At 42.4% G+C, this 15,299-nt stretch overlaps 1 protein-coding gene across 1 annotated transcript in view; it reads right to left on the bottom strand.

Annotated features, from left to right (window-relative positions):
- LOC139550094 (piezo-type mechanosensitive ion channel component 2) overlaps nucleotides 1-15,299 on the bottom strand; it is a 224,814-nt gene that overhangs the window by 188,801 nt on the left and 20,714 nt on the right. Inside the window, exon 2 of the mRNA XM_071360724.1 lies at nucleotides 9,953-10,048. Coding sequence (XP_071216825.1) covers nucleotides 9,953-10,048 — 96 coding nt within the window. The remainder of the gene's footprint in view (nucleotides 1-9,952; nucleotides 10,049-15,299) is intronic.

The following is a 15,299-nucleotide window of genomic DNA, read 5'->3' as shown; positions in this document are numbered from 1 at the left end:
GAGGAAGGCCCAAAAAATGTTCAACGTTTCCAGTCACCCTAGTCATAGACTGTTCTCTCTGCTACCGCACGGCAAGCGGTACCGGAGCGCCAAGTCTAGGTCCAAATGGCTCCTTAACAGCTTCTACCCCCAAGCCATAAGACTGCAGAACAATTAATAAAATGGCCACCTGGATTATTTGCATTGACACCCCCTTCTATGTTTTTACACTGCTGCTAGTCGCTGTTTATTATCTATGCATAGTCACTTTACACCTACATGTACAAATTACTTTGACTAGCCTGTACCCCCGCACATTGACTCGGTACTGGTACCCGCTGCCTCATTATTGTTATTGTATTGTGTTACTTGTTATTATTTTTTTTTTACTTTAGTTTATTTTCTTAAAACTGCATTGTTGGTTAAGGGCTTGTAAGTAAGCATTTCACAGTAATGTTTACACCTGTGTTAGTCGGCAAATGTGACAAATAAAATTTGATTTGTACAAAAAAAAAAAGTTTCCAGCCTACTTATCGGAACAGACTTCCTGACAGTAACAGAGCGGTTCCACTTCTGACTGCGGAGTGCCATTAAATATAATGCATCCTTACTGGGAACACTTTGGACTTTACTACGGCACCATATTGCTGGTCTGGTGTGTGTGTGTGTGTGTGTGTGTGTGTGTGTGTGTGTGTGTGTGTGTGTGTGTGTGTGTGTGTGTGTGTGCGTGCGTGCGTGCGTGCGTGCGTGCGTGCGTGCGTGTGTGAGGCACTACCACTGAGCAGCAACAGTGGACCATCATAAACTGCTAAATACTGCCTACCAACAACATATCTCCAAGCCAGCCATATCAAATACTACCTTCCAACATCTCTCCAAGCCAGCCATATCAAATACTACCTACCAACATCTCTCCAAGCCAGCCTTATCAAATACTACCTACCAACATCTCTCCAAGCCAGCCTTATCAAATACTACCTACCAACATCTCTCTAAGCCAGCCATATCAAATACTACCTACCAACATCTCTCCAAGCCAGCCTTATCAAATACTACCTACCAATATCTCTCCTAGCCAACCATATCAAATACTACCCACATGACAAAATACTACAGTTGACTACAAAATACTACAGTACTTACTATAGAATTCTGTAGAATACCGCAGAATACTACAACGCACACTGTAGTATCCATCGATCATGTGTAGTACCTACCACAGTACCAGACAACAGTTTGGACACTCCTACTCATTCCAAGAGTTGTTCTTTATTTTACAATTTTCTACATTGTAGAATAATAGTGAAGACATCAAAACTATGAAATAACACATATGGAATCATGTAGTGACCAAAAAAAGTGTTTATCAAATCAAAATATATTTTACATTTGAGATTCTTCAAAGTAGCCACCCTTTGCCTTGATGACAGCTTCGCACACTCTTGGCATTCTCTCAACCAGCTTCATGAGGTCGTCACCTGGAATGCATTTCAATTAACAGGTGTGCCAGTTCATTTGTAGAATTTATTTCCTTCTTAATGCGTTTGAACAAATAATTTGTGTTGTGACAAGGTAGGGGTGGTATACAGAAGATAGCCCTATTTGGTAAAAGACCAAGTCCATATTATGGCAAGAACAGCCCAAAAAAGCAACGAAAAATGACAGTCCATTATTACTTTAAGACATGAAGGTCAATCAATCCGGAAAATGTCAAGAACTTTGAAAGTTTCTTCAAGTGCAGTCGCAAAAACCATCAAGCACTATGATGAAACTGGCTCTCATGAGGACCACCACAGGAAAGGAAGACCCAGAGTTACCTCTGCTGCAGAGGATAAGTTCATTAGAGTTACCAGCACCTCAGAAACTGCAGCCCAAATAAATGCTTCACAGAGTTCAAGTAACAGACACATCTCAACATCAACTGTTCAGAGGAGACTGCGTGAATCAGGCCTTCACGGTGTAATTGCTTCAGATGGGATGGTGTATCGCTGCAGAATGCTGTGGTAGCCATGTTGTTTAAGTGTGCCTTGAACTCTAAATAAATCACTGACAGTGTCACCAGCAAAGCACACTGGAGGTGTGTTGGGTCATTGTCCTATTTTCCCAAGAAGGAGAGAACCTCACCTCAAAAACGTAATGGATTCAGCAGAGCTACAGCGGCGCCTAGCCCTGCAAGAGGAGCGTATAGAGGAAATCTGCCATCTTCTCCATCAGCCTATCCCTACTCCTCGGATACCAGGTATCGTAACCCATAGCCCTCCTTCATTCATATCCATGCGTGGAAAATATGACGGTTCACCTGGGAAATGTGAGGGATTTCTGATGCGATGCAGCAAATACATTGAGCACAACCCCACTAACTTCACCACCGACAAGAGCAGGGTGGATTTTCTTGTGTCTCTACTCACAGGCAAAGCCCTGGATTGGGCTACCGCCAGATGGACTGCCAACAGCACAGAACTCGGATCCGAGACCCATTTACACACCCTCTTGAAAGAGGTATTTGATCACTCTCCTTCCGGTCGTCCTGTAGGAGACCTCCTCATAGAACTTCAGAACAAGGACGCAATTCAGCTGCCGAGTATGCCCTCGAGTTCCTCACCGTGGCTGCAGGGAGTGTATGGAGTGAGGTTGCTTTACTTACCGTCTAACGACGAGAGCGTCACCCTCCAGATTGGAGTCTTCCACACTGGAACCATTCAACTCATGGAACTCTCATCCCCCAAACAGCCACTCATCCTCGGACATCCCTGGCTTTGTCGTCACGACCCTGCCATCTCGTGGCGACAAGGTGAACTACTGCCCTGGTCTTCTACCAGCTTCACCAGTTGTCTCAGCCTACCATTGCAGCGTCACCCACCATACCATCAGAATACGCGCAGTACAACAATGTCTTCAGCAAAATCAAGGACTCCACTCTGCCACCACATCGACCCAGGGGACTGTGCTATTGACTTACTCCCTGGAGTGTCCCCACCGAAGAGCCATGTTTACTCCTTATCTATCCCGGAAAATTAGGCAATGGAGAACTACATTGATGAAACACTCAAAAGGTTTCATTCGTTCTTCTTCCCCGGCTGCGTCCAGCTTCTTCTTCGTTGGAAAAAAGGATGGTGGTCTCCGTCCATGTATTGATTACCGTTCCCTGAATGACTTCACGGTCAAGAACCGTTTCCCTCTTCCTCTGATCCCAGCGACCCTTGAACAAGTGGGCCGCGCCAACATCTAAACAAAACTCGACCTGCGAATTGCATTTTCCAGGATACGATCAACCGCTTTCTTATCGTCTACATTGATGACATCCTGATTTACTCCCTGAAGGAACACATACAGCATGTGCAAAAGGTTCTTCAACGGCTCCTTGACCTTCTATGTGAAGACTGAAAAGAGCACCTCCACGTAACCTCGGTAAAGTTCCTCGGTTTCGTACGGACACCTGGAGGAGTCAGCATGGATGAGAACAAAGTTACAGGCGTCAGTAACTGGCCCAAACCCACCACCGTAAATGAACTCCAACGTTTCATTGGTTTCTACAACTACTATCGCCGGTTCATTCTGAACTTCACTTCTACTGCTGCCCTGCTCACTGCCCTTACCAGCCAAAAGACCCGGACCCGTTAATGGACTGATACCGCCCTGACTGCCTTCAACAACTTGAAACGCCTCAGCTCCTGTCCAACTTCACCTCAGCTCCTGTCCTTCGCCAACCTGATCTGACCCTTTCCTTTTACCCTGGAGGTGGATGCCTCCGAAGTAGGAGTAGGAGCCATACTCTGTCAGCGGGTGGGAACACCTCCCAAATCACATTCCTGTGCCTTCTTCTCCAGGAAGTTATCCTTCGCTGAGAGGAATTACAATGTGGGGAACAGAACTCCTCGCCATCAAGCTGGCCCTAGGAGTGGGTTGGCGGGGGCACAACATCCCTTTCTTGTCCTAACAGATCATCGTAATCTGGAATATATCAGAGATTAAACTCTAGACAAGCCCGCTGGGATCTCTTCACACACTTCCATGTTCATGTTACTTACATTCCTGGAAAGAAAAAACGTAAAAGCTGGCGCTCTCTCCCACCAATTTGACCTTCCGACCAGTAACTCAGACCCTACACCCATTCTTCCTTCCTCTTGCGTTATGGGACCGGTACAGTAGGAGGTTCACTCTGCCATACAAGAAGCCTTAACCTCAGACCCGGCTCCTCTTGAGACACCAGCTGGGAGGAGTTACGTACCAGCAGCTGTTAGACCCAACTGATGCAATGGTGTCACACATCCTTAGGGTCAGGACATCCGGGCATTACACAAACTACCTAACTTCTAGCCCGTAAGTTCAGGTGGTCCTCACTGGCATCCAACGTAAGGGATTACGTACTCTCCTGTTCAGTCTGCACCCAAAACTAAACGCCCCCCATCATCTCCCTTCTGGGAAGCTTCAACCTTTGCCAATCCCTCACAGACCCTGGTCCCACATAGCTGTTGACTTCATCACAGACCTTCCTGAATCCTCTGGTAACACCACCATCCTTGTCATAGTAGCCCGTTTTTCAAAAATGTGTCGTCTTCCTCATCTACCTAACGCCATGGAATTGGCTGAGTGTATGTTCCATCAGGTGTTCCGTCTGTATGGCATTCTGGAGGACATCGTCTCTGACCACGGGCCCCAGTTTGTCTCCCGAGTGTGGCGAGCCTTCTGTGACCGACTGGGGGTTGCCCTCAGCCTCTCCTCCGGGTACCATCCCCAGACCAACGGGCTGACGGAGCGCCTAAACCAAGAAATAGGGTTAGTACCTCCGCCAACAATGTTCTGCCTCTCCACACGACTGGAGTCGGTATATGGCCTGGGCCGAATATACGCTCAGAACTGACTCACTCACTCATCCCTCTGCCTTACTCCGTTTCAGTGTGTGCTTGGTTACCAGCATCTGCAGGAAGCATCTAATACCCAGAAACGCTTTGCCGACAGACACCGCCAACCTACGACACTCTTTCACCCCGGACAGCGTGTGTGGCTCTCTACCAGAGACATCTACCCCCCTCTGCAAAAAGTTCTGTCCTCGCTTCATTGGTTCCTTCAAGATAACCCATCGCATCAACCCTGTCACCTACCGCCTCCAGTTACCCCGTCGGTATAAAAATCTCCTCGTACTTCCATGTGTCTCTGTTAAAACCGGTCACCTTCATCCTACAGTCTCAACCCGCAGTGCACCTCCACCGTTGGAATTCGGAGGGGTACCTGCCGACGCCATTTAGGCCATCCTTGATTCCAAATGCCTGAGGTCGCATCCACTATCTAGTGGACTGGGAAGGTTATGGGCCTGAAGACCGGTCCTGGGTCCCTGACCAGGACATCCTCGACCCAGAGATGGTTCAGGCTTTCCACCGTAACCGTCCGGAGCGTCCCGCTCCCCGCCCCCGAGGTAGGAGGCCGCATCTGCTCCCCCCACCCGCCCGCTCCACCCTCCGGAGCCGTTGGGTCATCAGGAGGGGGGGGTGTACTGTAAGGTTCTATATTTAATTTCTTAGTCAACCTTGTGTTCAGTTTCTTTGTGTTCTTTAATGTAGCCCTGTCTTTCAAGGCAAAATAAACATGTGCCGTGCTCTGCGTGTGAATCTAAACCTTTTTCTCCCAGAGTATTCATTACAATTCTACAGATTGTTTTCTTACTACAGTATTTACCCTATAGTAAACGTTAATACTACAGTATTTACCCTATAGTAAACGTTAATACTACAGTATTTACCCTATAGTAAACTTTAATACTACAGTATACTACAGTCATGTCCGCAAAACTACAGCAAATATCACAGTGTTCACTGTAGTGACTTCAGTCCAGTGAATACTATAGTATTTAACCATAGTATACTATAGTATTTGTTTCATGTGGATACCTCCAAATAACATCTCTCCTAGCCAGCCTTATTAAAATACTGGAGAGAAACTTTTGGTTCTAGTTTTCCCCTGACGGTCACCGGGAGAGAGAAGAATGCTTGTTAATTGGAAGTGGAGTTATAAGGTCCAAATTGGTTCTTTAACTTCCAAATTGGCTCTTTCCTCACCCATAACGTCTCAGAATATTTTTATAATCGGACTACATATTCAGCAAGGGGCAAATAACAGCTTGGAAAAGTACCCTTTATTTTACCAATAATTGTCCAACTGTGCCAGACAGAGAGATATTATCGAGAAATAGTATCTATTATCGAGAAATAAGACACTATTTAGATTCAACTAAAAAAGGTACATTTAAATAATGTACCCCTTCCCCCCAAAAAACGGCATAACTTTAAGCTTTATCAACTGAAGGACCGAATGAACTTGTAGCCATGTTGTTGGTGCAGCGTTACGTTACTAAGGAAGTGGTTGGTGCAGCGTTACGTTGCTAAGGAAGTGGTTGGTGCAGCGTTACGTTACTAAGGAAGTGGTACAGCTGGATCCTAAATGATTTGACACCCTTGATAAAGATTAGTAATAATGACTGTAGAAAAAAAAAAAAAAAAAATACTGCGCTATGGGGAAATTATAATATTTTATACTGATACAATTGCTCAGAGAAAGTTAAAGTTGTCTGTGTCAAAACAGACAGATATGCTAAAGATAAAGAAAATTAAAACATTTTGGTGCTTACGTTCATCCGTACCTGTGTACATGACTGAACGTATCTGTCTGTCGGTGTTTGTGTCTGTCTGTGTTTGTGTCTGTCTGTGTTTGTGTCTGTCTGTGTTTGTGTCTGTCTGTGTTTGTGCCTGTCTGTGTTTGTGTCTGTTTGTCTGTGTTTGTGTCTGTCTGTCTGTGTTTGTGTCTGTCATTGTGCGTCGTATCCTTTCAGTTGATCATTTCTCCCCAAGTCTGAACCTCTGCAGGCTCAACCCCTTAATACCACAGACAGTAGAAGCAGACAGACTGGTATATACTGTATGTACAGAATGGGGGTAGGACCAGGATGTTCAATAGAGTATATATGTACAGAATGGGGGTAGGACCAGGATGTTCAATAGAGTCTATATGTACAGAATGCGGGTAGGACCAGGATGTTCAATAGAGTCTATATGTACAGAATGGGGGTAGGACCAGGATGTTCAATAGAGTATATATGTACAGAATGGGGGGTAGGACCAGGATGTTCAATAGAGTCTATATGTACAGAATGGGGGTAGGACCAGGATGTTCAATAGAGTATATATGTACAGAATGGGGGGTAGGACCAGGATGTTCAATAGAGTATATATGTACAGAATGGGGGTAGGACCAGGATGTTCAATAGAGTATATATGTAGAGGATGGGGGTAGGACCAGGATGTTCAATAGAGTATATATGTACAGAATGGGGGGTAGGACCAGGATGTTCAATAGAGTCTATATGTAGAGGATGGGGGTAGGACCAGGATGTTCAATAGAGTCTATATGTAGAGGATGGGGGTAGGACCAGGATGTTCAATAGAGTCTATATGTAGAGGATGGGGGTAGGACCAGGATATAGAGTGTGAAAAACCCAGAAGTGCTACAGTTCTTGACACAAAACGTTGCCCCACCTACTACCATACCTCGTTCAAAAGCACTTAAATCTTTAGCCTTACCCAGTTATCCCTCTGAATGGCACACATACACAATCCATGTCTCAATTGTCTCAAGGCTTAAAAATATGTCTTTAACCCGTCTCCTCCTCTTCATCTACACTGATTTGAAGTGGATTTAACAGGTGACATCAATAAGGGATCATATCATTCAACTGGATTCCCCTGGTCAGTCTATGACATGGAAAGAGCAGGTGTTCCTAATGTTTTGTCCACTCAGTGCATGTGATATTATGTGATCCTGAAGTCCACCTGCTGTCAGCATCATACATTACATGACATTAACATTCAGAAGTCTTCTTCTCTCATTACCTATTGATGAGAGGGTAAGTGGTACACTTTAAAGACTCTCCTCTCCCCTCTCCTTCCTCCATACCTCAATCTATCCCTTCCGCTCACTCCGTCCCACATTCCATCATCCCTCCCTCCGTCCATCCATCCCTCCTTCCTACTCACCCTCCATCCATCCATCCCTCCTTCCTACTCACCCTCCATTCCATCCATCCCTCCCTCCATTCATTCCCTCCTTCCTTCTCACCCTCCGTCCATTCATTCCCTCCTTCCTTCTCAACCTCAATCCATCCATCCCTCCTTCCTACTCACCCTCCATCCCTCCCTCCATTCATTCCCTCCTTCCTTCTCAACCTCCATCCATCCATCCCTCCTTCCTACTCACCCTCCATCCATCCATCCATCCCTCCTTCCATCCATTCCCTCCTTCCTTCTCACCCTCCGTCCATCCACCCCTCCTTCCTTCCATCCCTCCATCTCTTATCTCTTCTTCTTTACTTCCTGATTGACAGGCTGTTATTTCCCTCTCTTCATCCCTTTCTCCCTCCATCCCTCTTGTCTTTTATTCCTGGTGGACACCGTCAGAGTCCTCTCCTCTCCTGAGCCAATCTAGCTGTATGTATTATTAAACAGTGTACGTGGTCTGCTCCAGGAACCACAGTGTTGAGTGGTTTGGAGGAGGAGGAGGAAGAGAGAGAGGAAGAGGAGGAGGTGGAGGAAGAGGAGAAGGAGGAGATGGAGGAAGAGGAGGAGGAGAAAGAGGAGGAGGAAGAGGAGGAGAAAGAGGAGGGGAAGGAGGAGAAAGAGGAGGGGAAAGAGGAGGAGGAAGAGGAGGAGAAAGAGGTGGAGAAGGAGGAGAAAGAGGAGGAGGAAGAGGAGGAGAAAGAGGAGGAGGAGAAAGAGGAGGAGGAAGAGGAGGAGAAAGAGGAGAAAGAGGAGGAGAAGGATGAGAAGGAGGAGAAATAGGAGGAGAAAGAGGAGGAGGAAGAGGAGGAGAAAGAGGAGGAGGAGAAAGAGGAGGAGAAGGAGGAGCAAGATGAGAAAGAGGAGGAGGGAGAGGAGGAGGAGGATGAGGAGGAGGGGGGGAGGAAGAGGAGAAGAAGTAGGGGGAGGAGGTGGAGGAAGAGGAGGAAGAGGAGGAGAAAGAGGAGGAAGAGGAGGAGGAGAAAGAGGAGGAAGAGGAGGAGAAAGAGGAGGAGCAGAAGGAGAAAGAGGAGGGGAAGGAGGAGAAAGAGGAGCAGAAGGAGAAGGAGGAGGTGGAGGAAGAGGAGGAGGAGAAAGAGGAGGAGGAAGAGGAGGAGCAGGAGCAGGAGGAGGAGCAGGAGGAGAAAGAGGGGGAGGAAGAGGATGAGGAGGAGGAAGAGGAGGAGAAGGAGGAGGTGGAGGAAGAGGAGGAGGAGGAGAAGGAGGAGGTGGAGGAAGATGAGGAGAAAGAGGAGAAAGAGGAGGAGAAGGAGGACAAGGAGGAGACAGAGGAGGAGGAGGAGAAGGAGGAGAAAGAGGAGGAGAAGGAGGAGAAAGAGAAGGAGGAAGAGGAGGAAGAGGAAGAGGAGGAAGATGAGATGGAGGTGGAGGAAGATGAGGAGAAGGATGAGAAAGTGGAGGACAAGGAGGACAAGGAGGAGAAAGAGGAGGAGGGGGAGAAAGAGGAGGAGAAGGAGGAGAAAGAGGAGGAGGAAGATGAGGAAGAGGAAGAGGAGGAAGAGGAGCAGAAGGAGGAGGAGGATGTGGAGGAAGAGGAGGAGGAAGAGGAGGAGGAGGAGATGGAGGTGGAGGAAGATGAGGAGAAGGATGAGAAAGTGGAGGACAAGGAGGACAAGGAGGAGAAAGAGGAGGAGGGGGAGAAAGAGGAGGAGAAGGAGGAGAAAGAGGAGGAGGAAGATGAGGAAGAGGAAGAGGAGGAAGAGGAGCAGAAGGAGGAGGAGGAGGTGGAGGAAGAGGAGGAGGAAGAGGATGAGGAGGAGAAGGAGGAGGTGGAGGAAGATGAAGAGAAGGAGGAGAAAGAGGAGGACAAGGAGGACAAGGAGGAGGAGGAGGAGGAGGAGGAGGAGGAGTAGGAGAAGGAGGAGAAAAAGGAGGAGGAAGAGGAGCAGAAGGAGGATGAGGAGACTTACCCTGCATGGTTGTGCTGGTGGGCTCAGCGAAGAGAGGGATAAGAAGGAGGTAGATGAGGTAGACGAATGATAGCCCATTGTACCGGAACAAGCAAGCTGTAACCACACACACACACACACACACACACACACACACACACACACACACACAGAGAGAGAGAGATTAGTAATGTAATCAAAAGTAATGATGATAGTAAAGTAAAAGTAACAGACTGTATTTAACATCCTCTGTGTTAAGTTCCACACAGTGGAACACTCTGTATGGATCAGAGACATAAAGAGACATGCTGATATGGATGAGATATCTCTATATGGCTGTGATGGTGTTGATGTTTGGTCTGAACACACACACACACACACACACACACACACACACACACACACACACACACACACACACACACACACACACACACACACACACACACACACACACACACACACACACACACACACACACACACACACACACACACACACACACACACACGTACCATACAGATATGTGGACATGGCTATGATGGCATTGATGTTTGGTCTGTAAGATATCAGCCTCACAATCCTTTTGATGTAGTTAATCATGCTGACAATCTCTGGATGTTAATGTGAACTCAGCAGATTAATTAACTGTCTGAGGTCTAACATGTCAATAATGTGAAGGGAGCCCGAGCGTAGAGAATTACCTGTGGCCAAATCTGACCATGTGCAGGGGATTACCTGTGGCCATATCTGACCATGTGCAGGGGAGAGGGATTTCAGCTAATAAAAGGGTTTTGATGATAAGTTGACAAGTGTGCTAGCGCTTGAAATGGCACATACTGTATATATGGAATGGACAAGGTTGGGAACACAGTACTAGCCTGGTTAAATGTATTTTAAAGACCGGGTTGGGAACTCTGCACTAGCCTGGTTAAATGTATTTTTAATTAAAGACCATGTTAGGAACACTACACTAGCCTGGTTAAATGTATTTTTAATTAAAGACCATGTTAGGAACACTACACTAGCCTGGTTAAATGTATTTTTAATTAAAGACCATGTTAGGAACACTACACTAGCCTGGTTAAATGTATTTTTAATTAAAGACCATGTTAGGAACACTACACTAGCCTGGTTAAATGTATTTTTAATTAAAGACCATGTTAGGAACACTACACTAGCCTGGTTAAATGTATTTTTAATTAAAGACCATGTTAGGAACACTACACTAGCCTGGTTAAATGTATTTTTAATTAAAGACCATGTTAGGAACACTACACTAGCCTGGTTAAATGTATTTTTAATTAAAGACCATGTTAGGAACACTACACTAGCCTGGTTAAATGTATCTTTAATTAAAGACCATGTTAGGAACACTACACTAGCCTGGTTAAATGTATTTTTAATTAAAGACCATGTTAGGAACACTACACTAGCCTGGTTAAATGTATTTTTAATTAAAGACCATGTTAGGAACACTACACTAGCCTGGTTAAATGTATTTTTAATTAAAGACCATGTTAGGAACACTACACTAGCCTGGTTAAATGTATTTTTAATTAAAGACCATGTTAGGAACACTACACTAGCCTGGTTAAATGTATTTTTAATTAAAGACCATGTTAGGAACACTACACTAGCCTGGTTAAATGTATTTTTAATTAAAGACCATGTTAGGAACACTGCACTAGCCTGATTAAATGTATTTTTAATTAAAGACCATGTTAGGAACACTACACTAGCCTGGTTAAATGTATTTTTAATTAAAGACCATGTTAGGAACACAGTACTAGCCTGATTAAATGTATTTTTAATTAAAGACCATGTTAGGAACACAGTACTAGCCTGATTAAATGTATTTTAAAGACGGGGTTAGGAACACTGCCATAACACTCAAACCTCTTGGCCTTTGACTTTGATTATCAAGACAGACCAAAGCAGAGGTCTGGACTATAATCAACTGAGCTATCATCAACTGAGCTATCATCAACTGAGCTATCATCAACTGGACTATCATCAACTGAGCTATCATCAACTGGACTATCATCAACTGAGCTATCATCAACTGGGCTATCATCAACTGGACTATCATCAACTGAGCTATCATCAACTGGACTATCATCAACTGGACTATCATCAACTGAGCTATCATCAACTGAGCTATCATCAACTGAGCTATCATCAACTGGGCTATCATCAACTGAGCTATTCACAACTGGGCTATCATCAACTGAGCTATCATCAACTGGACTATCATCAACTGAGCTGTCGTCAACTGGGCTATCACCAACTGAGCTATCATCAACTGAGCTATCATCATATGGGCTATCATCAACTGAGCTATCATCAACTGAGCTATCATCAACTGAGCTATCATCAACTGAGCTATCATCAACTGGGCTATCATCAACTGAGCTATAATCAACTGGACTATCATCAATTGAGCTATCTTCAACGGAGCTATCATCAACTGAGCTATCATCAACTGAGCTATCATCAACTGAGCTATCATCAACTGAGCTATCATCAACCGAGCTATCATCAACTGAGCTATCATCAACTGAGCTATCATCAACTGAGCTATCAACTGAGCTATCATAACCTGGACTATAATCAACGGGGATATCATCAATTGAGCTATAATCCACTGGACTATAATCCCATGTGTCTGTCTGCATGATATCTAACAGCCAAAGAGATTCTGTACCAGAGACCAGACCCAAGCTTTGAGCAGACCCAAGACTTGAACTTTCATTCTTCACAACACATTGCACACTGTAAGCTAGAGAACCAACCAAATAACTGGCTTTGAACTGTGTCCCAAATGGCACCCTATCCCCTATATAGTCCACTACTTTAAACAGAGCCCAATGGACCCTAGTCAAAAGTAGTGCACTACATAGGGAATAGGGCACTTTAGCGTCCGCTATAGTCTTCCTGGGGTCTGTCACTAGCTACTTTAGGTCAAATATGCTACAACAACACCAGTAGAATAACCCTACACAGTATTTTATTATGTTATATTCTGTTCTATTATATTCTGTTATCTTCTATTCTATCCTATGTGTTATATTCTATCACATTCTATTCTATCATGTTCTATTATATTCTATCACATTCTATTCTATCATGTTCTATTATATTCTATCATATTATATTATATCATGTTCTATTATATTCTATCATATTCTATTCTACTATCTTCTATTCTATCATATCATATTCTGTTCTATTCTGTTCTATTCTGTTCTATTCTATCATATCATATTCTATTATGTTCTATTCTATCATTGTCACGTTCCTGACCTTATTTCCTTTGTTCAGTCTTGTTTAGTTGGTCAGGACGTGAGCTGGGTGGGCATTCTATGTTATGTATTTCTATGTTGGGTTTATTGTTTGGCCTAATATGGTTCTCAATTAGAGGCAGGTGTTTGTCATTGTCTCTGATTGGGAACCATATTAAGGTTGACTGTTTTCACTGTTTGTTTGTGGGTGATTGTTGCCGTGTCTGTGTTTGTTCGCCATACGGTACTGTTTTCGTTCGTTTGTTCACGTCGTTTATTGTTTTGTAGTTGTCAAGTGTTCTTCGTGTTCGTCTTCGTTTAATATATTAAAGTATGTATTCAAACCACGCTGCGCTTTGGTCCGATCCTTGCTCCTCCTCAGACGAGGAGGATTACGACGAGCGTGACAATCATATTCTGTTCTATTCTATCATATTATATTCTATCATAATCTGTTATATTCTATCATATTATATTCCATTCTATCATATTCTGTTATATTCTATCATATTCTGTTATATTCTATCATATTCTGTTCTATTCTATCATATTCTGTTATATTCTATCATATTCTATTCTGTTGTATTCTATCATATCATATTCTATTCTGTTGTATTCTATCATATCATATTCTATTCTGTTGTATTCTATCATATCATATTCAATTATGTTCTATTCTATTATATTCTGTTCTATTCTATCATATCATATTCAATTATGTTATATTCTATCATATTCTATTCTATTCTAACATATTCTATTATATTCTATCATATTCTGTTGTATTCTATCATATTCTGTTGTATTCTATCATATTCTGTTCTATTCTATCATATTCTGTTATATTCTATCCTATTCTATCATATTCTATTCTATTCTATCATATTCTATTCTGTCATATTTTATTCTGTTCTGTTATATCATATTATACTCTGTTCTATTTTATTCTATTCTATTCTATCATATTCTATTCTATCATATTCTATTCTATCATATTCTATTCTATCATATCATATTCTATTCTGTTGTATTCTATCATATCATATTCTATTCTGTTGTATTCTATCATATCATATTCAATTATGTTCTATTCTATTATATTCTGTTCTATTCTATCATATCATATTCAATTATGTTATATTCTATCATATTCTATTCTATTCTAACATATTCTATTATATTCTATCATATTCTGTTGTATTCTATCATATTCTGTTGTATTCTATCATATTCTGTTCTATTCTATCATATTCTGTTATATTCTATCCTATTCTATCATATTCTATTCTATTCTATCATATTCTATTCTGTCATATTTTATTCTGTTCTGTTATATCATATTATACTCTGTTCTATTTTATTCTATTCTATTCTATCATATTCTATTCTATCATATTCTATTCTATCATATTCTATTCTATCATATTCTATTCTATTCTAACATATTCTATTATATTCTATCATATTCTGTTGTATTCTATCATATTCTGTTGTATTCTATCATATTCTGTTCTATTCTATCATATTCTGTTATATTCTATCCTATTCTATCATATTCTATTCTATTCTATCATATTCTATTCTGTCATATTTTATTCTGTTCTGTTATATCATATTATACTCTGTTCTATTTTATTCTATTCTATTCTATCATATTCTATTCTATCATATTCTATTCTATCATATTCTATTCTATCATATTCTATTCTATTCTATCATATTCTATTCTATCATATTTTATTCTGTTCTGTTATATCATATTATACTCTGTTCTATTTTATTCTGTTATATTCTATCATATTCTATTCTGTTATATTCTATCATATTCTATTCTGTTATATTCTATCATATTCTATTCTGTTATATTCTATCATATTCTATTCTGTTATATTCTATCATATTCTACTCTGTTATATTTTTTTATATTCTATTCTACCACCCAGCTAGATGAAAGCTGTCCGTCTGGCCATTCTGTCCTTTAAGTCCCCATCTGAGGATTTTGACTGGAGAAATTAAAATGACAGGAACCAAGCTATTGACTCACAGTGAGAGGGATGTTTAAACTAGTGTTACAGGAACCAAGC

Source organism: Salvelinus alpinus, chromosome 23 (genome assembly GCF_045679555.1).
Source record: "Salvelinus alpinus chromosome 23, SLU_Salpinus.1, whole genome shotgun sequence".
Classification (NCBI taxonomy): domain Eukaryota; kingdom Metazoa; phylum Chordata; class Actinopteri; order Salmoniformes; family Salmonidae; genus Salvelinus; species Salvelinus alpinus.
Note: the sequence above shows the minus strand (reverse complement) of the source record. Positions and strands in the feature narration are given on the sequence as shown.